Source organism: Oncorhynchus kisutch, unplaced genomic scaffold (genome assembly GCF_002021735.2).
Source record: "Oncorhynchus kisutch isolate 150728-3 unplaced genomic scaffold, Okis_V2 scaffold783, whole genome shotgun sequence".
NCBI lineage: Eukaryota > Metazoa > Chordata > Actinopteri > Salmoniformes > Salmonidae > Oncorhynchus > Oncorhynchus kisutch.
Genome location: NW_022262728.1, coordinates 1 through 12,150, shown reverse-complemented (window position 1 = coordinate 12,150; position 12,150 = coordinate 1). Strand labels below are relative to the sequence as shown.

At 41.8% G+C, this 12,150-nt stretch overlaps 1 protein-coding gene across 3 annotated transcripts; it reads right to left on the bottom strand.

Annotated features, from left to right (window-relative positions):
* Window positions 1-356: 356 nt before the first annotated feature.
* On the bottom strand, window positions 357-11,121 carry LOC116362055 (zinc finger protein 239-like). Of its 3 annotated transcripts, none has more exons than XM_031816363.1 (5): window positions 10,363-11,121; window positions 7,425-7,544; window positions 4,569-4,709; window positions 3,334-3,652; window positions 357-3,241 (listed from the first exon to the last, which is right to left on the bottom strand). In XM_031816363.1, exons 2-5 carry the CDS (start codon window positions 7,528-7,530, stop codon window positions 2,509-2,511), a joined length of 1,299 nt encoding a protein of 432 aa, XP_031672223.1. In that variant the 5' UTR covers window positions 7,531-7,544; window positions 10,363-11,121; the 3' UTR covers window positions 357-2,508. The 3 variants fall into 3 exon arrangements, with proteins under 3 accessions (XP_031672223.1, XP_031672222.1, XP_031672224.1); XM_031816362.1 differs by having other exon boundaries at window positions 10,306-11,120; XM_031816364.1 differs by lacking the exons at window positions 7,425-7,544; window positions 10,363-11,121 and adding an exon at window positions 5,203-5,331.
* Window positions 11,122-12,150: the final 1,029 nt, after the last annotated feature.

Here is a 12,150-nt window from a genome sequence, read left to right as displayed (position 1 = left end):
AGAGTATATCCTAGAATCCAGTAGAATCATAATGTAATCTATCAGAATATATCCTAGAATCATAATGTATCAGATTATATCCTAGAATCTAGTAGAATAGTAATAATGTAAGCTAGAGTATCAGAGTATATACTAGAATAGTAATAATGTAAGCTAGAGTATCAGAGTATATACTAGAATACAGCACACTGTAATCATAATGTAACCTGTCAGAGTATTTCCTAGTGTCTACAGAATAAAGTATACCCTACCATACAAAGTATATCATTGTATACTTATAGAATGACTGTGGCAAGGCAAGGGTAGCCTATAATATAGGGTCGATTGGCAACAGTAATGGTCTAGTCCATCATTAGCCCAATGGGTGGGCCTGTCTGAATGTTTTTGTTGTGCAGAATGGCCATTATTTGGCTAATAATGGGGGCCTCAATGGAAGAAAAAGAAGTAAACGGTGTGGAAGCCTCGAGGACAAAAATGGGCTTTTGTGCAGCGTTGGGGTCAATTCCGGTCAATTCAGAAAGTAAACAATTCCAATTCCACATTTCCCTCATTGAAAAGTATTGAAGAGAATTGACATTTCAGTGTACTGAATTGACTGGAATTTAAATGAAGTAAATACCTACTTCAATTCCAACCACAAAACCTCCGTTTAGATTTTGAAACCTAAAAATAACTTGCCTAGCTAACAGCTAAATGTTGTTTTTACTTTGTATTCTAATTGAGGCTCCACATGTTGTCGTGGGAAATATGAATGTTATTTCCAACAGCCAAGGAGCAACTCCGCCATAAATCCAGTGCATATTGAACACTGAGATTGCTGAAAGCATAGAAATATGAATAGAATGGGCTTGAAACTCTAACCCTGGCAAACTCATGGGTCCACTCGCAAATAATGGCTGCCTTCTATTGTGATGCAATAATGTTCATGGTATTTTGGAAATGTTCTATCAACTGATGCTGGGTTGCCATGGTAATGTAAAATGTTCATTCAAATGATACTAACGGATGTGGCTCATGCAATGGAATGTATTTTTTTTTTAAACATCAGTTTAGTTCACTCAACAAATCACAGCACAGATTAAAGGGGACACTTCCTGCTTTTACTTCCTGGCATGGATACACTCAAAATGGCTGCCAGTCCACCCATTATGCCATCATTGACTTGAATGGAGACACCTTTCTATTCATATTTCTATGGCTGAAAGGCCAGTCTCTTTGGGAGTGACGAGGAGTGGGATGTTAGCTGGAGACTGTTACCTAGACTACAGATAATGGGCTTCATTGCAGGACTTTTTGGGGACCAACAATTGATTCCCATTCAAAATCCTATTTTTCCTAACCGCTAAACAATAACCCCTAACCCTAACTGTGAACCTAACCCCTAAGCCTAAAATAACATTTTTACAAGTGAAGACTGCCAAAAAAAAGTCCTTACTTCTCTGAATTTTTGTTAGTTTACTATTCATGAGGACTACTGGTACTCACAAGTATAGTAAAACGTGTACACAAACACAAAACATAAGACTATTAAATGTCCCATTAAAATAGTTATGTCAGACGTATAAAGAGCATTGTTCAGTGTTGATTAAAATGGGACGAGGCGTAGACCAGAGGGGTAAACTACAAAGACCATTCAATGAGTCAGCCTGTCTAAATATTCTGATATGACCTTTTCTGGTTTTAGAAAGATAAGCTTGGAATTGGCATTGTTTAACTAACTCAACCAACAACGCATATCTCATTTTGAATGCATTAATTAGTCAGAAAAATCAATAGATATTTCTGGTTGCTTATCAAAGTTAGCTGGATAATTAATTGATCCTGCTTTGTAGTACACCCGCCCTGTACACATATGTCATTTGAATACTCACAAGCAGATCCCTACTGCAAGCTATTAAAGTGAGCGAAATTATTTTGGTTGGTTCTGCGTTGCTGATATTAATATTAATAATAACAGCCATTTAGCAGATGCTTTTATCCAAAGCAACTTACAGTCAGTCAGTCATGCATGCACACATTCACGCATGGGTGGTCCCAGGAATTGAACCCACAATCCTCGTATTAATATTAGTTGTATTAACTATTAGTAGTATTAATATTAGTAGTAGTAGTACAACACTACAGTTGCTGCTCTTTCAAAGCACACAGAGACGTCTTCCTTATGTGTATCCAGCGTGTGTCCGGTGTGTGTGTTAGTCCGGTGTGTGTGTGTTAGTCCGGTGTGTGTGTGTTAGTCCGGTGTGTGTGTGTTAGTCCGGTGTGTGTGTGTTAGTCCGGTGTGTGTGTGTTAGTCCGGTGTGTGTGTGTTAGTCCAGTGTGTGTGTGTTAGTCCAGTGTGTGTGTGTTAGTCCGGTGTGTGTGTGTTAGTCCGGTGTGTGTGTGTTAGTCCGGTGTGTGTGTGTGTTAGTCCGGTGTGTGTGTGTGTTAGTCCGGTGTGTGTGTGTGTTAGTCCGGTGTGTGTGTGTGTTAGTCCGGTGTGTGTGTGTGTTAGTCCGGTGTGTGTGTGTGTTAGTCCGGTGTGTGTATGTTAGTCCGGTGTGTGTGTGTCTTCTGGTGTTTTCTGAGTCTCCAGATGTGCAGAAAGCGTTTGCCACAGACCAGACACTGGAAGGGCCTCTCTCCTGTGTGAATGAGCTGATGCTCTTTTAAACTAGAAGATGTGGAGAGACTGGCCCCGCAGTCGGCACAGTGATGAAGTTTCTCCCCTGTGTGAGTCCGATGGTGTGCCCTCATGTTACCCCTCTGTGAGAAACCCTTCCCACACACGGGGCAGTGAAATGGTTTCTCTCCAGTGTGAATCCGCTGGTGAGATTTCAACTGCTGCAAGTCAATGAAGCTTTTCCCACAATCAGTGCAGAGGTGAGGTCTCTCCCCCGTGTGGATGAGAAGGTGCCTCTTCAGAGTCTCTGACCGGGAATAGGCCTTCCCACAGTCAGGGCAGCGGTGCGGTTTCTCTCCCGTGTGAGCACGTTGGTGCCGTCGAAGCTCGGATGGTTTGGGGAAGCAGATCCCGCAGTCAGCGCAGCGGTGGGGTCTCTCCAGCTTCCCTTGGTGAGCCTGCTCGTGCACTTTCCGGTGACGGTCGTCGGCAAAGCTCTTCCCACACTGGGAGCAAGGGAACGGTTTCTCTCCGGTGTGTCCTCGCTCGTGCCGAACCAGGCCGGATAACTTCTTGAAGGTCTTGCCACATTTAGGACACGGGTGGTCCATCCTCTTTCTCCTCTGGTGTACGGGCTGGTGCCTTAGATTAGAACACTATTGTTATTGTCTACACAGTTAATTGTCCATTAACTTTTTACAGAACAGAAATGGGTCTTTGGTGTTCTGGCTTACCTTCTGAGGCGCGATAGCTTCTCAAACGTCTTGCCACATTGTTGACACTGGTGAGTCAGCTTCTCGGTGCTCTTGTGTGTTGCCCTGTGTTTCTTCAGGACTGAGAGGTTGCCAAAAGACTGGTTGCAGTCAGGGCACGGGTGCTTGCTCTTCCTCAAGTGTGATGGCTCGTGCCTCTTCAGACGCGACAGCCTCTCAAAGGTTTTACCACAGTCGGGGCACTGGTGAAGTTTCTTTACTGTGTTCTTATTCTTTGGTGGTTTGTGTTCTCCCACCTTCACTACCACAGCGGGACTTGGTGTGTAGTCAGTGTCTGAACCTAGACAGACAAGGGAATAGATTTAGCCTGGTTAAAACATTGGTTAGTGTCTGGATTAACCAGGCTAGAATTTTTTTGTTTAGAGTAAACAAAAAATGTGTGTGTGTGCGCGAGTGAGATAAGACACAGGTAGTTATTGGGCGGGCAGTCACTCAATGTGGGGCATATTACACAATGTACGTGACATATACTATTAAAGGCCCAATGCAGCCGTTTTTGACTGAATATCAAATAATTTCTCTGTAACAATTAAGTACCTTACTGTAAGTGTCCCATTAAAGTTGTCAAAAATAAACAAAAATAGCTTGGTAGCAACAACAAACAAATCTCATGCAAGAATCTTGCTAGTTCTGTCTGGGAGGGGCCGAATTGGAGGGAATTGTCACCTGAAAACTATCTGTTATTGGTTGAGAGATTAGGGGCTCTGTTATTGGTCTCTTAACTCCACCCATACAAAATCTGCTGATTAGAATATGTAGATCAGGGGGTGGGCAACTCCAGTCCTTGAGGGCCTGATTGGTTCACACCTTTTCTCCATCCCTAGCAAACACAGCTGATTAATCAATCTGCATTCTAAACTGAAAATCATGATTAGGTGATTATTGGAGTCTGGTGTGTTAGCTGGGGCAAAACTGTGACACCAATCAGGCCCTCGAGGACTGGAATTGCCCACCCCTGGTGTAGACGGCATTTTCAATCAGCAACTATCAAGAAATAACACTGGTCATATATATATATACATATACATACATATATATATATATATATATATTACACTTTTACAGTGTTATATTTATAGAACAGCTGATGAAACTGACACAAAACAAAGAAACACAGAATTTTGACCACAACTGGGCCTTTAACACAATGCTACGGACATTACTATGAAACTGATAATGTTCTCCCCAAACCCAACCTCTGTCAACCATGTCCTCCTCATCATCTTCATCATCCTCCTTTTCCTCCTCCTCTTTGACAATCACATTGAATGTTGGTTTTCTTGCCTCACTGAGGCCTGGAAGGTCACCTGGTTCCAACTCAGACTTATCAACAGCACCTGGGGATGGAATAGAATTAGGTTCAAGATCAGGAGAGAAGCAGGAAATCTGTGAATCCTCCAGCTAAGATTTCTGGAAAATCTGTGAATTTTTGGCGAGTTATGGGAATTGTGCCTAACCGGCCTTATGGTCAACACTAGCTAGGTTTGTTACAATATGGCATTTCCATGGTAATGGAATGACACTGACTCAGATTTTTCCACTTTAAAATGTATGCCTAACAAACACCATTGATTTCAAAGTTTAACAAACCATCCCACTCTATTTTAACAATTTACACTGAAAATGTTACTATAAAAACACATTTACTAGAAGAACAGTGCAGATCCAAAGTTTGGTAACAGAATTGAGGTAAAATCTCCCTCAGCTTTCTTATGGAACCAAGATAAAGTTTGATCATAAAGTTACTGTTCCCATTCCCCACTTGAATTCATTATTAAGGGGCCATCACCATGACTTTAATACACCAATGGTAACATGATATTCTCTTACCCAATTAAAATGGTGGAAGCCCTCAATGGCAACGTCCATGCTAAAACGGGTGATATACATCTAGAGTCCTCTGTGGTATGAGCAGAAATCAAAACTTTGCTTATTCTTAATATTAAGGATATAAAATGGTTTGGGGAAGTATACAGTTGAAGTCGGACGTTTACATACACCTTAGCCAAATACATTAAAACTCAGTTTCACAATTCCTGACATTTAATCCTAGTAAAAATTCCCTGTTTTAGGTGAGTTAGGATCACCACTTCAGAATAATAGTAAAGAGAATGATTTATTTCAGCTTTTATTTCTTTCATCACATTCCCAGTGGGTCAGAAGTTTACATACACCCAATTAGTATTTGTTAGCATTGCCTTTAAATTGCTTAACTTGGGTCAAACGTTTTGGGTAGCCTTCCACAAGCTTCCCGCAATAAGTTGGGTGAATTTTGGCCCCTTCCTCCTGACAGAGCTGGTGTAACTGAGTCAAGTTTGTAGGCCTCCTTGCTCGCACATGCCTTTTCAGTTCTGCCCACGAATGTTCTATGGGATTGAGGTCAGGGCTTTGTGATGGCCGCTCTAATCCCTTGACTTTGTTGTCCTTAAGCCATTTTGCCACAACTTTGGAAGTATGCTTGGGGTCATTGTCCATTTGGAAGACACATTTGTGACCAAGCTTTAACTTCCTGACTGATGTCTTGAGATGTTGCTTCGATATATCCACAATTTTCCTCCCTCATGATGCCATCTATTTTGTGAAGTGCACCAGTCCCCCCTGCCGCAAAGCACCCCCACAACATGATGCTACCACCCCCGTGCTTCACAATTGGGATGGTGTTCTTTGGCTTGCAAACATCAACCTTTTTCTGCAAACATAACAATGGTCTTTATGACCATTTTTGTTTCATCAGACCAGAGGTCATTTCTCCAAAAAGTACAATCTTTGTCCCCATGTGCAGTTGCAAACCGTAGTCTGGCTTTTTTATGGCAGTTTTGGAACAGTGGCTTCTTTCTTGCTGAGCGGCCTTTAAGGTTCTGTCGATAATAGGACTCGTTTACTGTGGATATAGATATCTTTATACCGGTTTCCTCCAGCATCTTCCCAAGGTCCTTTGCTGTTGTTCTGGGATTGATTTGCACTTTTCGCACCAAAGTACGTTCATCTTTAGAAGACAGAACATGTCTCCTTCCTGAGCAGTATAACGGCTGCATGGTCCCATGGTGTTTATACTTGCGTACTATTGTTTGTACAGATGAACGAGGTACCTTCAGGCGTTTGGAAATTGCTCCCAAGGATGAACCAGACTTGTGGAGGTCTACAATTTTTTTCCCTGCGGTCTTGGCTGATTTCTTTTGATTTTCCCATGATTTCAAGCAAGGAGGCACTGAGTTTGAAGGTAGGCCTTGAAATACATCCACATGTACACCTCAAATTGACTCAAATTATGTAAATGAGCCTATCAGAAGCTTCTAAATCTATGACATAATTTTCCAAGCTGTTTGAAGGCACAGTCAACTCTGTGTATGTAAACATCTGACCCACTGGAATTGTGATACAGTGAATTATAAGTGAAATAATCTGTCTGTAAACAATTGTTGGAAAAATTACTTGTGTCTGTTAACAAGAAATTTATGGAGTGATTGAAAAACTAGTTTTAATGACTCCAACCTAAGTGTATGCAAACTTCTGACTTCAACTGTATATGCCTTCATTTCTCAAAAATATAGACTCAGCTTTCATTTGACACCAGATTTGACATTCTCCTATGACCTTTACATGTTGGTGCTCATGGGTCCTTTTACATGGAAATGGGACATGTGGTCTTGTGGTCTAAGCCGCTGGCTCCAGAACAAATATACCGTTGGTGGTGTTCCGTCCCGACAGATGTGCAGGCGTTGCATAGCGTCAACCAATGGTTTCGTGCCACATCATCGACTAGTCAGTCTGGCATCAAATTGATACATCACATGATGTGGTTAGCTGGTATGTTAAACACCCATCCAGCCGTTGTGAGATCTGACATGATGGCATGTTTTCAGGCAGTAACCTCCCACCACCGTGTCCTCCAGTAGCATGTGTACGGCTGTGGTCCACTTCTATTTCAGAACGCTTTCCTCTCTACTCTATCCTACCCAATGAAACAGAACATATGAGAGGAGTGGCACTGCCTCACTTCTTAAACACTTTTAAAGTAGGAAAAAACATGTTATATATATATCCTAGTTTACCTTCATGACTGTAGTCCATTTGTGAGGGCCGGACAGGGTTGCACCAGCTGTGTGTAACGTCATCATCACTAGTGGGTTCGTCTTTAACACGGATGTGAGGATCCATATACAGTGCTTTATCTGTAGGTGTGATGGCATGCACACACACACACACACACACACACACACACACACACGAAGTGAAATGTTATGTTTTGGCGACAGTAGGCAGGTTTCCATTGACCCAGCAATGTCGCAAAAAATATCATTGCGACATGTGTAATGGAAACGGCAGATCTAGGAGAACTTTTCTAAACATCAACAACATTTGTATCTGTTTCGACATGGGTAGTTTTGTCTTTTGCCAAACTTTCTTTACTACAAGACATGATGATTGAACGTGTTTTATTTCCCCCCAAAGAAATTATAGCAGGATAAAGTTGAAGGTACACAGGGCACGTGATGTTATCACGTAACTATATATAAAACTCCACATTTAATTGAAAATGCCTACTGCCTGCAAAATCAATTTTTTCAACTAAAAATTACATTTATTTTTAGGACTGATTTTCCTAACTTTTAAGAATACCTGAATTGCTTTGCCTTGCAAGTTTCGCCATCCAATTATTTAAGATCTACAGGAGATCAAGTTACCCAATGATCTACAGTATATATTTTTACACACACACTAGATGACATAGGGCGCTGTGTTGAAGTCACCGTGTTGCCACCTTGACACTCTCCCACCATTGTAAATAATATTTTGGAAGCTACAAATCAAATCAAATGTATTTATATAGCCCTTCATACATCAGCTGATATCTCAAAGTGCTGTACAGAAAACCAGCCTAAAACCCCAAACAGCAAGCAATGCAGGTGTAGAAGCACGGTGGCTAGGAAAAACTCCCTAGAAAGGCCAATACCTAGGAAGAAACCTAGAGAGGAACCAGGCTATGTGGGGTGGCCAGTCCTCTTCTGGCTGTGCCGGGTGGAGATTATAACAGAACATGGCCAAGATGTTCAAATGTTCATAGATGACCAACATACAGAAAAGGCTCCATTCGTTGGACACATGAATTCCATTACAGACATTTTAATGTATACGTTTAAATGATGTGACCTAAATATAAAAATATCAAAACATGTTCCTTAAAGTAGATTACTAGTGTTATTGTCCTCACTAAAACAAAAATACATGTAATTCAACATTTGATTGAAATACTGTAGAATGCCATTCATTCCTATGGAGAACTGCTCCTACTAGGGAGTGCCAATATGGATGACCAACAGCTTCAAAGCCTCTCAATAGCCCATACATAGCATCAGCAATCCAGAGTTTATATACATCATTGCACTTACCCCATTCATAGACGCCAAATGTTTTTGCGCCTATTTGTGATAGTATCTTCTGACGAGGGAGTTTTGTTAAGAGCCTAGCTTTAGGTACCGTTTTGGAAACATAAATAACTTATAAAACGACACCTTCATAAGGTTAGTGTTCCACATGGCCATATTGTATCCATGTTACAGCGTTTGTTTACAGAAAACAGAGGTGACCACCTGTGCTACATTGCCATGCTTCGAACACACCTGCACAATGAAATGTTGCGTTTGCCTTGCAGCATCGTGTTGCGGAGGGTAGTTGCAGTGCGTTCGGTGTGGTGCATACGTTGAACGTATGGGTCAAACTGTAAGTGTAGACGGCTTGACATAAATGGCAGCAGAAGGTGAATGTTGAACTTTGGTTGCATACATATCCAGATTATGCTGCATACTATTTTGCGCAATGTCACGGTCGGTGTGTTCGAACCGTATCTAGCGTGCTTCAAACACTTGTACGCATAACTCGGGAAGTGTAGAGGAAGTGTAGTTTCGTCAGATGGAGGCACCCATATCTGTATGAATCTGTGAAAAATATTTTTTATTTCAAGTATTTTTTTCTCGCTAATGAAAGGGCCATAAGTTTCGAGAGCGAGGATGACCAAATCGTATTAGTCACTGCACCGAATACAACAGGTGAAATGCTTACTTACAAGACCCTAACAAACAATGAAGAAATACAGATAAGATAAAAGTAACATTATTAAAGAGCAGCCTGAAATAACAGGGAGAGTAAACAGGGGGGGTACCGATACAGAGTCAATGTGCAGGGGCATCGGTTATTTGAGGTAGTATGTACATGTAGAGTTAAAGTGACAATGCATAGATGACAGACAGTAGCAGTGGTTGTTGTTTCTAAACGTTAAAACACAGTGTCGAGACTGTAGTTCACAGGAACCAGTTGTTAGAGAAGCTAATCACTGGAAGGCAGAATGCCACCTAAAGTTAGAGAGAGCTGCATGGACCATGGCGATATGTCGGCACATTCATTATTAGAATATGGCAAATATGAGTAAATTCTTGCATTCTATCCATGCAGGCTAATTATACTTTCCTATCGATATGTCTCACATTCCTACCACCAAAGAGACCAACTGCACGGACCACCGGTAGGCCTACCTTAAAATAGATTTGGATTCAACATTCTCGCTTGTGGAGGTCGCGAGAGGAAACGTTCATGATTCAAAACGCTACATTTCGGATGGACGTAGAATTCTAGGGAATTCAATGTCGGGTTTCCAGGCAACTGTCTTCTATGCGAACTTTGTAAATGTCGACAAATCATTGGACAAGTTCACGGAAACATAACTAGTGACACAAAGGAGATAAGTCACTCACAGCATATAGCTGGTAGGCAGAGGCATAATGTTTAACGTTATTACAGATCTGATGTTTACAGACATACAAGACCGAGGGCTACAATTAGCAATGACAAGTGGAGGCACAGATGACATGATGATGATAACGGCGGAAATATTACGGTTTATTTTTGTGAACATGTTGCCACTATTTCAGCACTCACCAATAAAGGCCAGCTTCTGACGTTAACAGTACTGCAGCAAACAAAACAGCCACCCACCTATGCTAACGATGTTAGTACTTCTGTTAGCTTGCTCTCTCTGTTTCTGTCCTTTTCATAGAGTTCTAGCTATTTAGATGATCCCGCATTCTAGTAGGGGCAGTACTCCTTAAATCAGCAACGTATCAAGTCACGTCTCATATATAAATATATGTATTATAACTTGGAAAACGCGGAGTTACTAGCCACCTACCTGATGGCAGCACAAATTTTACGTCACTTCCGGTTTTAGTACGGACCGGAAGTTTACAGTCCCACTGGAGCTCAACCTTTTCTCCCCCAAACGATTAATAGCAAAGACTTTTCAACATTAAATGTGAGTTTGGGAGTTGATGAATAATAGTGAGTTTAGGAGTTGATGAATAATGTGCGACTAAAGCTTGCATGGCGCACAGTAAACATTAGGTTTACTGCAGGTAGCTAGCTGCTAGCCAAAGGTAGCTTTTTGTTGTTGTTACTAGCTACCGTTAGCTAGCTGCACCAGTATCTTGGTAGAGGAGACGTTGAATTTGACGAATATCCTCTCTTACAATTTATTGTCCCATTAGACAACTCTGCAACCGTTATAATGTCAAAATACGTTCGCTCCGATTTGGAAAATCATTTTGAACAGTCATCCAAGTCGGATACTAGGGCATCTTTCTAGAGCTCCGACCTGAAGTTCACTAACGTCATTATTTAACCTCGTTTCCCCCCCAGTTGTCCTGAAAGCACCAGTACTTCCAAAAAAAGGTCTACATTCGAGAAGGGGGTAGCTGCGGCACAATATGGCGACTGGAGTATTGGCGAGTGGGTGTGTCGAAAGCGCTCCGGTTTTGATTGAGCGGTGTTTTTTTCCTTCCGCTTCTTACCACGCAATACTGTATATTGACCTAATATACAGCGAGGATTTGGACTTCTGTTTTGAATCCAAATGATGAGTCCGAGTCGCATTTCACTGTTAGTTTTATACAAACATTTTGTTTGTACTGATGATTGGTGTAAGGGAAAGGGGGATACCTAGTCAGTTGTTCAACTGAAATGTGTCTAATGCATTTAATCCAACTGCTTCACGCGTTGTTTGCATGTGCTGACTATGACTATCACCCTGAAACTAGGTAGCTACTTCTCACGCCATTGCCGGACAGTAGTGTTGTTGCCATTCATGGCCTCCCCATTGAGTCGAATGTATGTACATGTATCAAGGTGACAACTAGATGGTTATCAATATTAACTATCTAGAAAGGCACTATAGGAGTGTCATTGCAAAAACTAACAGATTGGCCAATAGCTTTTACCCCCAGACCATTTGGGCTCTCGAGTGGCGCAGCATCTCAGTGCAAGAGGCGTCCCTGGTTCGAATCCAGGCTGTATCACATCTGGCCGTGATTGAGAGTCCCATAGAACACCGGTGCACTAGTCTACGGCTTATTGACTCGTTGTGCAGCCCAATCAGCCATGTACAACCATCTTGAGTGGCAACAAATCTGCCCAATTAGCTGATTCGCCTCTCCATACGCCCACTGCCTTTTGACACACTCACACTCCGGTCGCCATATTGGGCTGCAGCTACCCCTACTTGCTCAGATCTTTGTCTTCTTCAGCTTGGTCTTCTTCAGTGGGGTTTTAGGGTGGACTACAACCTGAAAAGTTGTATTCCTGCCCTCTACTGGATTCAGAAAACAAAGGGTGGAAATCTAAAATAGAAAAGGGAAAAAAAGAAAAAAAACGTAACCCCCCCAAACGTCTGAAAAACAACATACAAAACAAAAACGTATCCTCAGTCTTTCAAATTCCCTCAGAGCCCTA